Source organism: Equus przewalskii, chromosome 15 (assembly GCF_037783145.1).
Source record: "Equus przewalskii isolate Varuska chromosome 15, EquPr2, whole genome shotgun sequence".
In the NCBI taxonomy this organism is placed as follows: Eukaryota; Metazoa; Chordata; class Mammalia; order Perissodactyla; family Equidae; genus Equus; species Equus przewalskii.
The window spans coordinates 57930749-57947967 of record NC_091845.1 but is presented as its reverse complement, the minus strand read 5'-3'; the positions used below and the strand labels follow the sequence as shown (position 1 = coordinate 57947967).

General features: G+C 39.3%; 1 protein-coding gene across 11 annotated transcripts in view; it reads right to left on the bottom strand.

Moving 5' to 3' along the window:
* The window catches only part of NEK10 (NIMA related kinase 10), a 217163-nt gene that overhangs the window by 12115 nt on the left and 187829 nt on the right, over positions 1 to 17219 (bottom strand). For all 11 annotated transcript variants that reach the window (XM_070577417.1, XM_070577420.1, XM_070577424.1 and 8 more), the window contains 2 exons: positions 12185 to 12295; positions 817 to 925 (listed from right to left, as the gene is read on the bottom strand). In XM_070577417.1, coding sequence (XP_070433518.1) covers positions 817 to 925; positions 12185 to 12295 — 220 coding nt within the window. The remainder of the gene's footprint in view (positions 1 to 816; positions 926 to 12184; positions 12296 to 17219) is intronic.

The following is a 17219-nucleotide window of genomic DNA, read 5'->3' as shown; positions in this document are numbered from 1 at the left end:
AACTGTAAAAGCTCCACTTCTATCCATTCCACTGAGTGACGTAATCAGAGTTTACAGGGATTCAAAAATTATCTAGGAATTCTGAAGCCTCAGAGAGGCTTGAAAACCTCTGCTGGGAGTTCAAATGTCACAAGAAGCGTTACGTTACACTGAGTCCCCATTAACGGTGAAGCATTTTTCACCTGTTTCCACGGACCCTCACTATAACCCTATGGGGCAGCCACCATTTGTAGCCTCTGATTTTACAGGCAAGGAAACGGCGGTTTAGAGGTCAAATAATTTGCCCACAGTCCACTACTAAATGCTTGACCTGTGATTTGAATCTAGGCATCTAGGTTTCCAGAATCTTCACCTTTAATACCTATGCTATATTGCCTCCCTATGTGAGATCTATGCAAAAAAGAAAATATATATATATATATCTGATGTGGATTCTTGAGATAACTTTTACATTTTCTCTGTTTTAAATATTCGAACTCTTCATTCCTGCTTTTTATCTCCCTGGATGCTTTTGGGCATTTGATTTCCTGTCATCAGATAAGCAAAAAAAAATAAAAGGAAATACAATTCACCCACACAGATTCTGATGTTTGTTTACGGTATTAATAAATGATCAAGGAAGCTGCTCCAACTGGGTAAAATAAATCTCAGGGAATTTCTGGATTCCTACTATATGTCCCTTCCAGCTATTGCCATAGATAATCGAAATAAGCTCTATTTTTCTTTTAAACTGAAGATAATCTTTTAAGGATAGCTGTTGATCCAAACAATATATCTCTTTGTGAAAGCCAGATTTCCTGTGTTGACGACCATTACCTGCCGGGTCATTTGGGGACAGGCTGTGTCCACCTGACGAATGACATGATAAATGATAATCTGCTGTGAAAACGTTGGGCTCAATCGGTTCTGGAGACCCCTGAGATAACTGAAACAGAAAAAGCAGAACGACATCTTATTCTACACTCAGAAGAAAACGACAGGAGTCCTCTGGGTGGGGTTTTCCATTTCCCTATGTCTCTGTGCAGAAAATTTAGTGCTCTGTGGTCTTCAGTCCCTTGTAAATAGATAAAGACATGTCTTCCTTCCAAAAAAACTTACACATTGGAGGCAGGCAAATTATAGTGAAAGCAAGTTAGACAATTCCCTGGTCATATGAAAAAAATACTTTACACTTTATAGCTTCATGAAAGCAACATAAAAATGGATAGAAAAATAATAGCATGAACTAGGATATCAAACTGTTACTTTTCTCAGGAGCAGGAAGAAGAAACTCCAGTTGTTAAACAGAGTATGTTTAGCCCAAATCACGATCCTGTAACTGCTTTGAACAATGCCTTCTTGCCTGACCAAGGCAAACAAGTTTCTTAATATGCTTTTCTAAATCACTAGTAATTAATTTTAATCTTGAAACATTAATTTCCAACAGTCTGAAAGAAAGGGTAAATCACCAAATGGCAGAATCTATTAAAGTTCCAATTGTTTAATGCCCTTCTGTAAAGCTGAATTTTTTAAATGGAATTTGAGTCTATACACATTTTTCAACTTCCTTTCACCTTTGATTCCAACCAGCACTTGGGTTGGCCAAGCTTTTGTGCCTGTGTTAATATAACACAATTTTAAAATGTCATTCTATATTAATAAACCAGCAACAAAAGGCACAATTTATACTATGTAACAGCAGTTAGCTTTGATTAACATCCTCTGTTCATGAATTAAAATATATCATTGTTCAATCACTTGAGAAAAATGTTTGGGAATATATATTACTTATACAACATACGCCTACCCTATGACCTAGCAATCCCACTCTTAGGTATATACACAAGAGAAATGAGTACTTCTGTCCACCAAAACACATATATAAGAATATTTGTAGCACTTTTCTTCATAATAACCAATAAGTGGAAAAACTCATATGTCCACAGACAGAAGGATAGATAGATATATTGTGGTGTGCTTATCCAATGGAATTCTGCAAAGCGTGAAAAAGAACAAACTGGATACACACAGCAACATGAATGACTGTGGAGCAAAATAAGCCAGACACAAAAGAACATGTGATGTATGAGCCTACTTGTAGATGTTTTCACAATCAGGCAAAGCTAACCAATGGTGATAGAGACTGAAATAATGATTGCACGGTGGTAGATGGTGGGGTTTGACTGGGGAAAGGAAGGCAGGAGCTTTCTTGGAGATGGAAATGTTGCATATTTGTGTGGGTGGTGGTCACATGGGTGAATATATATGTAAAATTTCATGGAGCTGTGTACAAATCTTACTGTATGCATTATGTATTTGATACCTTAATAAAAACATTTTATATTAGCCATTGATAATTATTTCACTAATGTACTTTGCATACTGTAAATACAAATCATATCTGTATTTTTCAGTCTCCATGTTGCCAAACACTACACTTTAGAAAAAAATATGGTTCCATCCTTTTTTATTCTTGAAATTTTGTTTTCCTTACTTCAGTGACAGCTGATAAAATTAATAACCCATCTGTACAATGACAAGATTGTAACATACTGTAATGCAGGAGGATCTGATAGTCACACGCTTAATAATTTTCTCATCAGTTCTGTTAGGATGCCACAGAGATAGTCCTAAGCATTCCGTATTTCTCATATCCAAACTAGTAGGTTGCACCAACTAAGCTTCTTAATAAGTCTTGTAATGCTGAAAATGATTTCCTTTCAAATGACTTTACATAGGATTGTTTTTCATATGGTTGAGCATAAGATTTAATTTGGCTGCCTGAAATGCTCATCCTAATTATAGAAAGCTTATTTAAGTCAACTTAATTATTAAGTGTACAACTTAGAATCAGAAAGATTTCACAAACAAGTAGATGTTTAAAGTTGCACAGTAAAGTGTGTTAATTGTGACCTGGAGAGGTCAAGATAGTCATTTTAAGACGACAAGAACTAGTCCTTTTCAATGATTCAAACCTTGAAGAGAGGGGCGTTTGAGGTTTCCAGTGCTTGTGTCACATGAGCAGTCTCCTCTGGCTTAAGAACTGAAATCCTCAGGGAGATGGGCCCATGGGGAAAGGCAGGGACTAAAACTCATTAATCCCATGTTTGAATCCCAGACACATTTATTTTTATTCTAGGAATTTCCCAGAACTTCTTCCTTTGGCAGTTCAGTTTTTTGACACACATATTCTTTCAGCAAATCTTTTTTGCCACTTACTATGTGTTATGATTTGAGTAGGTTTTGTAAAACAGAGATGAAAACTGTTCAATGCACATACACTGATGATCTACTCAGCTTCTTAGCATCATGCTGGGCACCAAGGAAGACACAGAAATGATCTGGCCTCCATGAGACTTGCAATTTGACTAGGAAACTATACTAACTGTACATGAAACAACAGGGTGATGCAATAAAAAATTAAATATGAAATGACATGGTGAGTTCTAAACTTACAAAAGAAGGATGCTTCGTGAAGAGTAGTATGGTTTTCAGAGGCTCTGTAGAAGAAACCTTGGAGCTAAGCCTCGAAGAATGGATTTGGGTGGATGGAAGAAAGTGAAGCAGACATTCCAGGTGAGAGGAACTTGAGGGCAAAGGCTAGGCACTGCATGTTTAGTGGCAAAGTGATGAAACGGATATGACTTAAGTCCATGCTATGGAGGTGTGGGGATTCAGGTCGAAGGGAAGAAGGCAAGTACCATTCATTAATTCAGTGCGTATTTTTTTTTTTTATCAACTATTATGTGCCAAGCAAAGATCCAAACAATGAAAAAAAAAAAACACCAATGGTGACCAAAAATTGTACTCTTGGAGCTTACTGCCTAACTAGGGAGAAATACGACTGTAAAATATCCACCTGGATATATGAGAAATTGTGACTGTGCTAAATGCATTGAAGGACAGGCATGTGGTTCTAGGAGGTGATAGACAGATTTAACTTAGCCAGGGAAGGCTTTCCCAAAAGAGTAACACATGCTGAGAGCCAAAATAATGAGTAAGAAAGAGTAAAGGCTGGAGTAGGAAGAGCATTATAACGAGGAAAGACGAAAAAGCATGTGTAAAAACTCAGGAGGAAGCAGCATGGTAGATGGACAGGCTTTAGACAGGCCCTTGTGGCTGGTGTGGAGACAGCAAAGGGCAAGAGTGGTACGAGGTGAAGGTGGAGAGAGGGGTGGAGCCTGCACCAAACAAGACCATGAATACCATGCTGAGGATTGTGGCATTTTATACAAAGAGCCCCCTGAATGGTTTTCTGTGTTTGTGTGTGTGATGTGATCAGATTTCTGTTTTGAAGAGATTACCCAGAATGCAAATAGACCATGAGGAGGCTCTTGCAAATAATGGAGATCTACAAAGCTAGATCCCAGAGTTTAGATGGTGAAGTAGGAAACTGGAAGCTACCAATGTCTTTGAGTATGCTAACAAAAAACAAGTGTTTAGGAACTAACTATTAGTCTGGCAAGATGGATTGGAGAACAAGGAGATCAGCAAAGAGGCTGTGACTAAGAGCTTGCACTAGGTGGCAGCCAAAAGAAAGAAATGGATATAAAAGATCAAATATTCTTAGTTGATACCAACAGTAGCACCTGTGGCCATTGATTATGTGCTACATTCTAGACACATTTGATGTTCTATTTGGTTCTTCCAACTACCCTCTAAGGTAGGCATTCTCCTCATTTTACAGATGAGGAAACTGAGAAGTAAGGTAATTTGCTCAAGGAGGATAGCTAGTAGGGGTAGACCAGGGCTAGAACCCAGGGCTGTAACATCAAAGGTCAAGCAAAACCACCTACACTATGAAAACTCTCCAGATGTTAATGACTTACGGGACGCAAGAAGTAAAGTGGAGCAGTTGAAAGTGACTGCAGGCTTTAAAGACTGGGCAGAAGGAAAATGAATGCTTCCAGTGATATTCGATGTGGACAAAGGAAGGAAGAAGGTGGTGAGTCCAATTCTAGATATGCCAGACGGCAGAGTAAAGGTTTACCCAGTAGGTGGGAAAATGGATGATACAACAGAACCTTTTCAAAGCAGCAGCCCCTATGCTGGCCAAGGCAATGAGGTGGTTCTGCAGTTCTAGACCAGCACAGTGTGGCCCTCTTTGCCTAATGAACATTCAGCTTAGAGGTGTACCTCCTGTCTTGGGCACGTATGTTCTGTTTGGAAGACTGTGTAAGACTCTCCTTCTGAACTGACATGACGGGCTCCCCTGCTCTGAATCAACATTTACAGTTCTAGAGAGCAAATGAAGGTACATACTTTTGAACAAGTCAAGTAAATATTAGAGAGAACAGACTATATCACTGTTACCACCTCCTCCCCCCAAAAAGACCTGATTTTGAGCAAGTGTTGAGCAATTTTAGCACTTCATTGGCCAATTGAGAATATAGTATTTTTTAGGTAAAACCTAAAGAGAAGAAAACACGAGAAACTACAAATATAATCTTCATTAAATTCCCCAAACTATATCTTCTTTTCCGTGTCATAAAATAAGGTTATCTTCGGTGCAGAACAACTACACAAATTATTTTGAATCTAATCAACTGAGGTGGGATTCTGAAGGAAAATGAGCCAAACATAAATGAAATTAGGTGCCAAAAGTAAGAAATAGTCAACATATTCCATCACACTTCACTTGTCAGTCCTTGGATCTTTTTTCCTTTAGATGCTCCTTGTCTTCTTGACTGAATTATATAACATGTTAAGACAACATATTGCCTTATTTTTCATCTTTCCTAACCTACAGCTCTTTCCTATTAGTTTTTATAGGCCACTTTGTTAACAGAATGTCCAGTATTTACACTCGCTATTTGCTTATACTTAAACACTCACACACGTACGCACGTGCTCCTTCACTCGCACGGTCTCTCATCAGCTCCAGGGATGCGCACCCCGACTCTCACCTTCACTTCTCCCAGAAGAAGTCTTGCTGCTGTGGTTTTTACATTTCCACCAAGGATTGTGTTTCTAACAAAGAATTCCAAAACTGAAAGAAGGCTGCAAAACCACTATTCTATGGTAATTACAACCAGGAGCTCATCTTCCCCAGGTCTCCACTCAGAAGATGAACGGTGGTCTGAGCCAGGTGGGGAGGAGAACCCTGCTATAAGAGCTTCTCCACTTGGTTTAAACAGATCAGCGCTGGGCACTGCTGATTCATGAGACCTCCACGGGACCCTGATGAGGCTAGGCAAATATAAGGCGTAATTATTATATGCATAAAGAGCCATTAATTAAAGTCCGAGGAGAGGAGCAATCTGCCTGCCTGGAAAAGAGCTGGAAACCTGGAGTTAGGCATTAAAGAGATTGCTAGGTACTAAATAAGGTAAACTTAACCTTGCTGATCTGAGTTGAAGTGTAGATTAGGAACCCAAGAGAAGTGCCAGGAAGGCCCATGCCTACAGGAAGCAGTTCTGGCTCATTTACCCCACAGCACAGAAATGTCACTGGGTTTTGTCTAGACCTTCTTACTTAAAGTGTTGTCTGTAGAATGGCAGATTGGCAGTACATGGGAGCTTGGTAGAAATGCAAAATCTTGGGCCCAGAATGCAATTGTATCTGAGTACATATTTTAGCCTACTAGACAACTTGTCTTTCTAACGAAAAGTCTCGAGTCTGTGGGATAGACCACATCCCACAGTTCACAGTGGGCAGGCACTCATTCTATACCCTTGCTAAACAACGTGCGTCCCTAGATCAGCAGCAGCGGACATCACCTGGGAGCTGGTTGGGGGAGCACAATTTATGCCCTTCCCCAACCCTATTCAATTAGAATCTACGTTAACAAGATCCCCAGGTGATGGACATGCACAACAACATGTGAGAAACACTGATCCTACCAGGCCACTGGTTCTCAACCTTGGGTGCACATTGGAATCATCTGGAACCTTTAAAAACTGATACCTGGTTCCAGCTCCTAGGGATTCTTATTTCACTTATGTGATGCGTGGCCTATACACCAGAAAGTTTAAAAGATCTAGGTGATTCTAAAGTGCAGCCAAGGTTGAGAACTCATGGGTGTGGCTGCATGCTTAAAAAGCCATCTGCTTCCCACCTGGATCTAGATTCTTTGGTTTGTTTTAATCCTTGGTCCAAATGACATTCGTAACTTATAATGAATAATTCTCGGCCCTGACTATATGATAGAACCACTCAGGGTTAGAGACCCAACTAACCCATACTGTGCCTTTGTGCAAATTAGAAAAAGTCACCCCTTCCCCCAGAGGATGCAGCCCCAGTTATTTCCTTCATCCAGCTGCTCTCGGACAGGGCACAACAATTCAACAATTCAAAAACAATTTCAAACATCTACAAAATTAGATAGGACAGTATAATAAACTTCACTTCCCTGACATCCAACTTAAACATGGCCAATCCTGCTTCACTTCTCTCCTTCACTTCCCTTCATACTTCATCTCACTTCCAGGAATTGAAAAGCAAATCCCATGCATCAAATCATGCCATCCATAATATTTCATAATATGACTCTTTTACAATTTTTTTTTTTGAGGAAGATTAGCCCTGAGCTAACATCTGCTGCCAATCCTCCTCTTTTTGCTGAGGAAGACTGGCTCTGAGCTAACATCCGTGCCTATCTTCCTCTACTTTATATGTGGGACACCTACCACAGCATGGCTTGCCAAGCAGTGCCATGTCCACACCCGGGATCCAAACCGGCAAACCCCAGGCCACCAAAGTGGAACGTGCAAACTTAACCGCTGCACCACTGGGCTGGCCCCTAAAATATGATTTTTTAAGAAATAAAACCACAATACAATTATCTCACCTAAAAGAAATTAATTCCTTAATATAATCAAATTTAAAACCAATGTTCAAATTTTCCTGATTGTCTTATAGACATATATTTTAAGGTTTTTTTTAAGAGTTTGTTTAAATCAGGAAGAAATAAGTTCATATATTGCAAATGGTTGATATTTTTTTCTCTTTTCTTCCCCTCTCTCTCCTCCTCTCCCTGCAGTTTATTTATTGAAGAAAAAGTTCATTTTTCCTGGAGAATTCCCCAGTCGGTATTTTGCTGATTATCCCATGGTGTTATTTAACATGTTCTCTTGTCTTCTGTATTTGCTACAAATAAACGGCTAGATGGGGAGCAGGGGTTGGCAAACTTTTTCTGTAAAGGGTCAGATAGCAAATATTTTTAGCCATGTGGTCAACTGTGCCTGTAAGGTGAAAGCAACCACAGACAATGCAAATGTGAATGAATGCATATGGTTGTGTTCCAATAAAACTTTATTTACAAAAACAGGCAGCAGGCCAGATTAACCTGTGGACTATAGTTTGCCCGCTTCTAATCTAGAGGCTTGATCAGATGCAGATTCAAGCTTTTAGCAAGCATACTTCATAGACAGTGCTGTGCACTTCCATCAGGAGGCACAAAATGTCTGGTCATCCCTCTTTTAGGGATGTTAGAAGCCACTGGTGATCACGTCTAGATCCATTATTTCATTAGGAGCTGCAAAAGGGCAATATTTTTTATTCCTTTGGTGGTTATTAGTTAAAGCACTTCTATCATAAGAAACTTTCTTCCCATCAAGTTAGCCACACTGAGATAGAATTCATAAAGGAAAAGCAGAACAAATTTTGATTCTTTCCTGTTGTAAATGATTTTTTAAATAATGAGCATCCTCCAAAGGTAACTGAGGAGGGATTTTTTCTTTTTCTTTCTCTTTTACTATCATGAACTCTTGGATTTAAACATTAGTTAATGCTTTCAATCTATTGTGGTTATTATTCTTACTGACACTCTACTTATGCAGTAGATAACTGGCTCCAGAGGGCATCTCTTTAAGTTGGCTCCTGAGTCCTTCTGACATACTCCCAGCAGTCCTTGGGAGCATCTTCACTACGGAATCTGTTATGTCAAGATACCCAGTCTAATCTCATCCAGTTCCTGCTCCAGAGCTGCAGTCAGCTACATTTCCAAGGAGCCATGCGTGCCAAGACAGCCATTTCTGCTTACTTAGTTTCCAGACCATTTTAGTGAAAATATTAGGAAATATGCATATTTTTAAAAAGATAAGATTTATCATGATTCATACTCATTCATATTGATCCTTCCATTCTGCTGTGAATTAATATCTGCTATCTTGTTTCTGTTTCTGCTGTCTCCCATGCTGAAAATCCTAGTTCCCAAAGACACCTGCACAAATACCCAGCTATTTTATTCCCCCCACAATTCTAGCGAAGGTTAAGAGGACCGGACTGAAGACTACCTTAGGTGAGTTATAAATAAAGAGCTTAATTTCTTAGAAAAGGGCTTTTTCATTTTTTGACTCCTCTCAATATCCTGCTGAGTCTTAGGCAATTAATAAGTAGGCACAATCATGCCATAATGACTCGTTCAAACTGGAGACATGGAGTTCCTGGATTTCAGGAGAAGTTTCAGAAGAGAAGATGGAGTCAAATACATTTTATGTGCTGTCGCCACTTACAGCTTCCACGGCCCTGGGATGGGTGGCTGGGTCAGATAAAGGCTAACTGGCCACTCCCCTAAGATTATACAAGGGATGAACAATCCATTTTTGAACAAAAATTGTCACTAACAAAAGATCATGCCAAAAAGGGGGAAAAACAGAGGTCATAAACTCTTCTGATCTAGGTTTAAATGGAGGCCAGAGAGCTTCTCTCTATATTTATATAAAAACAGATAAGTATATTATATCTATATGTACATATCAATAAAGAACAGAACCAATATGGAATATATTACACAGATGTATATATCCATATGGAATATATTCTATATTCAGTAACTACACTTTAAGCATCTACCACGTGCCAGGCACTGTGCAAGACCCTGGTGAATCAAAGATAAGACATACTCACTGCCCTTGGGGGAAACAGACATATAAGGCAGATAAAAAGCTATTTAAAACACAACAATATGAGTGAAAAAGTGAGTCAAACATAGAGAAAGGGGAGAAAATTCTGGACAGGGAAAATTAGGGATAGTTTTTATGGAGGAGCTGGTTTCTCAGTTCAGTGGTGAAGAATAGGCAATAAGTTAATATCCCAGGCTGAGGATTTCTTTAGCACATAGAAGGCGAAGCCTGCCTCCCTGATAGGGAGAGTATATGCCATGATGGTATGAACCACCACAAGCTTATAATATCAGAGAAGGGCACCATAGCATTCTTCATGGAGAATTTAATCTGCCTCTTAAGCAGGTTGAAAACAAGAATCAATCTATGCCCCCTTGGGTTCCCTCACCCATGCTCCCTGCACACCCTCCACCATCTATCAATGCCAGTTTCTGCTTCCTCAGACCAAGACCAGAAGGTAGGTGCTCTAATGAGAGAGGCCGCTGCTACACAGAGGAAGGCAGACGAGGGTGGGACGTGCAATTTAAAGAGAGAATGTCTCCTTTTCTATCAGGAGAGAAAAGAAAGACAGCAAAGAAGGGATGCAAAACCGAAAACCTAAGTAACAAAAGAAAAAACCGATTTGCTTTAGGGACGCACACTGATGGAAAATTACTGAGCAGAGGAAGAGTCGCAGCCACCTTTGTGCATCACACAGTTTGCATCAGGCACTTTCACCTCAGAAAGCTAGGATTTCTGTTAAAATAAATTTGTGTGCAAACTGGATTATTCTGAACAACATTTCAACAAGAATATAAAAACCTAGCAGCATGTCATCTTTCCATGGGAGATGGGAGCTTCTGTCTTTTTAAAACGTATTTTTTGCTATTCATGATGCATTATGTAAATATCATAAAATAAATATCTGAGGGCTCCTCCACTTCTGCTTTGATCTTCCCAGCTTTGTTTCTTGGACTTATTTGCCAAGACAACCCATGAAAGAAATTTTGCTCTGTAATCTCTGATGAGGTGGGGTTTATGTTTTGTTTACCTGCAGCTGTGTCTTTTTTTTTTCCATCTCCTGTTTGTGTATGTGCAGACAGCACTGACGTAAGGCAACAAAGGAAAAACATACTGTTTGCATTTCTTATCAAAGAACGCATCCTATTGCCTGAATAATGGGTAACTTTATGCTTAAGATAGGATACGTTAAAGAAAAAATAAATCTTAAAGCAAAAGTTCATTGGTAGCATGACGCTGCCAAAGTTTAAGTATATGATGAAACTTTAAAATATATATATAAAATTGGAGTGGGACCAAGCATCTCTACCCACGTGGTCCCAAATTGCTTGGGCCTTGGGTCTTTCAGGGACTGGAGAACGGGAGCGTGGGACCACCTCCAAGGGCTATATCAAAATGGGTACTGACCAAGACAAAGGGATTTCCTGTCACCAAGTTGTGTTAACCAGAGATAAACAATTCTCTTTCCATCTGGTTGACTTAACCTCTTTGTGATTTAGTTTCTTTATGTATGAATAGAAATATTTACTAGCACCCGAAGTCTAGGAGACTGTAGAATGTTGAAGATGGAAAGAACCTTAGAAATAGTTCATTCCACCCTCATAGGTGATAAAAATCATGGCCCCACATGGCTAAATGGCTTGTTCAGAGTGGCAAAGCTCAACTTAGGGGCTTGTTGAAGAATATTCTAACAAAAGATTGCGATAGAATTCTCTAAAAAAAGGCTAATATATATATTTAAGTTAAAGATATTTAATAACATTTATTCTTACAAAAACATGCAATAATACTGAAAGAACTTTATATTAGTCTTCTGAGAATGACGGCTTCAGAAATAAAGGTAAGAAAAATAGAGGTAAAAACATATTCCAGCTTTAGTGGCTTAAGCAGTGCTGCGGTCTGAATGTGCCCCCAAATTGCTATGTTGCAACCTGCCTTCCAAGGTGATGGTATCAGCAGGTGGGACCTTAGGGAAGTGATTAGGTCATAAGGATGTAGCCCTTATATAAGTGCCCTTTTAAAAGAGGCCCCAGAGAGCTCCCTTGCCTCCTCCACCATTTACAGATACCGCGAGAAGTCAGTCTGCAACCTGGAAGAGGGTCCTCGCCAGACCCATCCGTGCTGGCACCCTGATCTTGGACTGCCAGCTTCCAGAACCATGAGAGAGAAACTTCTACCGTTTATATGTTCCCCAGTTTATGGTATTTTTGTTATAGCAGCCCAAATGGACTAAGACAAACAATCATAATATCCTTTAATAGAACAGAGCTTAAAGTACAAAGCAAAGGAGGTATAAAATTTAACTCCTACGATGTGCGTCTGTTAGCCGAAGAAGAATTCCTATATGCAGAATACCATACCTTTTTAATTTCAGATTTCAAATTACAAGGGTTACTCTGCTGGCTGAAGAGGGATTTCTTGAATCTCTCTATAACCCTTCTTTTCAAATTGTGGTGCAAGGCTGGAGGAAGCTGCATAAAATGAGAAAACAATTGTTATAAGTAAATTGCTCACACTGCACAGCTGAGTCGCTGGGAGCATTTACTGAGGGTCAATGTAACAATAATCACTCAACAGGGCTAAATAAGAATTTAAATTTTATTCCAAATAGCATGACTTGATGTTATAATTTTTCATTCTACAATCCAGAAGAAATATATTACTCTGCTCTCTTTCAAAAGGTTACTCCCATTTATCTTACTGTTCTTTCACTTTATTGGTATTAAGTTTCATATAACAACTAAATAATGTATTAATTGCACATATATATTGAATTTTGTAAAGTACAGACTTGACAAGGAAGGATACATTCTATCAGACGTTTAGTTGCTTGTGCCATGCCCAGAACCATGCCAAATACTCTATCCATGGCCCTTGTCCTGAAGGATCTGATACTTTGGACCAGGAAGCACCTGTCTGCATTAGTACGGAGTCAGATGCCTGCCTGTGAGTGCTCCTTAATACACAGCTGGAGAGAGATCACATTGTAGGAACCAACCTTATCCAGGAGAGAATGAATTAGCATATACTAGGGCTGGGCCAGGCTAAGTTCAATTTAATAAGCAAGTAGTAGGAAGTCACTGCAGAGTCTTAGAAAATACGGTGATTGGATGAAAATGGGATTTCAAAAAATTGATTTTGTGGTACTGTGCAGGTTGGATTTACACAAGGAAATCAAAGGCCCGGAAAAGCATAGAGGGATGAAGTAAAGTTTGAGAGAAAGGGAAGAGAGAATGGAAATAGGGTCAGAATGATAAAGAGTTTCAGAGTGGAAACACTGTTTCCTTTGTTTAAAATATGGAGAGGACTTGGAAGGAGAGGAAAAGGAACCATTGAGAAAAAATACGGCTAAGTGGAAAGGAAAATGTGGTAGTAGGAACTTTCAAGATCAAAAAAACAAGAATATAGTTCAAAGCTCAGATCAAAAGAAAGAGAAACATGGCAGAAACCATTATCATCCCACCCTCACTCCATTTTTCCATAATCTCACAGTTTTGGTTTGGTGCCATGTGACTGCTTTTGGCCAATGAAAAAAATGTGTGTCACTTCAAGAATGAGGCCAATCAAAGCCAGTGTTCTTCCTCCCTCTCTGTCCTCCCCTATGGCAAGGAGCCTGGAGTCCACCTATTCCAGATGGCAGAGCCACAAGATGGAGGACGGCCACCTGACCTGTCCAACATTAGCTGAGTGAGAAATAAACTTCTATTGTGTCAAGCCAAGACATTCAGGGTGCATCTGTCAGTGCAGCATAACTTAGCATATCCTGACTGATACGAGGAATGTCTATTATTCAGTTTCATCAAACAAGGGGCTATATAAAAGGTAATAGGAGAGCAATGAATAGGACCTATGGGGGCTCCCAACAGCTCATTTTATAGCCAAAAAACCCTGTTCATCAGTCCCAAAACAATAGAATGTGGGACACATTATGAAGCACTGTAAGCATATAAAACAGAAAAACAATGCAATTGAAGAAAGTTTCAGAAATGCATCTTTAATGCTAGTCAACCCTTTGACTTTGCTTGAGTCAAAGTGGGTTTAATTACAGAAGTAGTAAGACTGGAGATTCTGAAGCTCTTCAGTATATTTTGAAAGGTTTTGGAGGTTGACAGCACTGAACCTCTGCTGACCTCTTTTTATGTCAATATTACAGCTTTCTTTTACCTTGATCCACATGTGTTACTACCTCCTACCCCAGCAAATAGTCGTAATTATTGTTCTCCCAGCAAACAGTCATAATTATTGTTGTCCTTTCACATGGAATGAAAAGGAGAAATCAAGAAATGTGGAGAGAGAGAGATTTCTCAGCATTAATGAGCAAATAGTTGGAAGACAGATGAGAAGGAAAATGAATATAAATGATAGATATGTGGGTGAGAGATTAGCAAAACGAATTCAATTTAGAGAAGGGTCAGACAATGAAGGGGAGGGGCAGGTGCATACTTTCCTAGCAAGGGGATGGGTTGGAGCGGAGAATGAATGGGAAAAGTGCCTGGAGATACCTTTTGGGATTTGATAATTCCCCACCGTTATCCACTAGAAGCTGCCACTTCCCTAAATCAAACAGCAGAGGGCAGTGTGGCCCAGGACCTTCTAGTTGCTGCCCGGCATGATTCCAACTGTCAAGGGAAAGACAGCAAGCCTTTTCTGATACACCAAATTGTCTGCTACAGCACACTTCTAAAGGTGTGAAGCATCAGCGGGGCCATAGATTCCTTCAAAGGCAACTTCCCCAGGACTGGCAGCTATCAGCATCAGATTACCAATTCAGATACGACTCTTAAACTCCTTGCTGTTCGTTTAATTTGATAAGCCTCTAGTTAACTTAGAATGGCTTTTACTGCTCCTGATGGCTTGAATTAATTCCCATAAAAACTTTCTTGAGTAAGTTAACACTCTGTCAACTTAAGATTCATACACAGGGCAGCATTAGAAAACTATTTTGTCTTATTAGAATAATTACCACTATGGACAGCACCCTATCTTAAAGTTTTCATGGAAGAATTTAAGATTTTGCATAGAATGATGACTCATGGATAGTTTAATAGCAGCTGATGTAAGTATAAAAATATGGATAGGGACTATAATACTAAGAATAGAATATTAATACCTACTATTTGTATGTCCCAGGCACTATGATTACTCCTTTATGTGTAATAGGTCAGTTTTTTTTTCCCTACGACGAACTTATAAAGCAGGTACTGTCTTATAGCTGAGGAAATCAGAGCTTAAAGACCTTCTGCAACACGCAAGGGTACCTCCTGAGGGACTCTTCTAGCACAAGCACTATCGTACAGCAAACACCGCCACCACTGGCATTACTGTAGTACAGCACTTTACAGTGCCTAAACATTTCACATACTTTATTTACTTTATCATAATAGTCCCATAAGCTATCTGAATTTTACTGATGAAGAAACTGATTCTAAAGCAGATGACACCCTCAACATCACATGTCCAAAAGCTTGGTTTTTATTTGCTTGTTTTTACAAAGAATCAAAAGTAACAAAAGTAACAAAGTAACAAAAGAAAAAATGAAATCCAATATGTATGTTTGTAGTAGGTTTTCTCAAACTTGCATAATATATGGATTCCTTCTAAAGAACTACATTCTCTAGTATCTCCAAGAATATACTGGGAGACCATCAGTGGTCCATGGGGCCCCATTTGATAGTGACTTAAATAATATCTTTTCTATATAAAAAAATGTTATTTTGACATATTACTGCTTAAGGGGAGATTTCCCTACACGCTAAAGTAAAATGTTCAAAGATTATCATCATCATAAATCACAAAATGTAAAACTTCTCTTAGAATTTACAAATCCTGGAAACATGAGTCTACTCGAGAAACACATCTTTATCCTAAATTCTATTTAATCTGTCCTCCTTGGCATTAGGAACCAGGAGACCCAGATAAGAGGGTATGAATGGTTCTATTTTCATCCATCACCACTGCTGAGAAAAAAAGTATCTTTCACTGATGACAGTCTGTAACACAACTTTCATGGGAGGACAGCACATTGCTATTTCTAACCACATTTTTTTTTGTTCGATTGGCAACAGTTGTGCTTGTTAAGATGGCAATCCGAAGGAGCTCCAACCAAATTGTCTGTCTGTTCTCTACGAGACAGATGTTTAATTCTTAAAAGTTGCTATATGCTGATTTTCAAAGCATTTATTTAACAAAACAATCCGATCCTAAGTATGGAGTTACAGCAAAAGCTTAAGTTGGTTACTCAGGTCTTACCTAAGCAGTAACACAAGGAGACTCTCACTAAAAGGTAAGATATATACTCTGCTCACCTTATATCCCCTTAGTTGCTGCCCGGCATGATTCCAACTGTCAAGGGAAAGACAGTTATATCCCCAAAGATCAACTGTGGTTTCCAGCAATGGAAATGAACTACCGATTTCATTCTCTCAGCTTGCTGGTCTTAAGATTACCATCTCAGTTTTTGCTTTTTTGGTTTTTGTTTTTCTGAGGGAGATTGCCCTGAGCTAACATCTGTTGCCAATCTTCCTCTTTTTACTTGAGGAAGATTGTCACTGAGCTAACCTCTGTGACAATCTTCCTCTATTTCATGTGGGATGCTGGCACAGTGTGGCTTGACAAGCAGCGCTAAGTCCGTGCCTGGGATCTGAACCCTGCGAACCCCTGGCCGCCTAAGCAGAGTACACAAACTTAACCACCATGCCACTGGGCCAGCCCTATCATCTCAGTTTTGATGAAAACAGATGTCAAATCAATGAAGGCAGGGTAAGGATTTTAACATTCTGCCTTTTAAAATAGCTGCTTTTAGATGAGTTTCACGGGTCTGTCTCCATGGAAACTGGATGGGAAAGGCCACCACCAGCCAAAAGTAAGCAGCTTCCTCTTTAAGGTCGTCTGTTGGTTGTCAGCAGGGGTCTGGCTCTGCAACCAGAGCCTGAAAGAGTTTGACTAGTAAACAAACATATGAACAAGCAGAGTTTTTGTTTGTTTGTTTTGTCAATTCAGTTTTACTTTCAGCAGTTTTCCTTTGTGATTAGCAGAGAGAGAAAACTGATTTTGATCTTTCACCTAGCAAATACAACAGGATCACGTTTACACTGCATTTATTTCCTTTATTTGAAAGGCATTGACTTTGGTCAGCACTGTGATTTAAAGCTCCCCAAAGGGGAATCATTCCTCACTGTGTGCAACGTCATAAACTTTAAAGCATTCTGGAAATACATTTTAAAAACCACAGTGGTTATATCTCAACCTGCAGCAAAGAATGCCATCTTGTCAAAAAATATGAAATCATTTGTTATGCTGACAGCATAACAGCAAAATAATAAGATTTATGATAGTACCATTCTTGCTTTAAAATACTTGGAAATCCAATAAAGAGATGGAATATAGCCATTACAA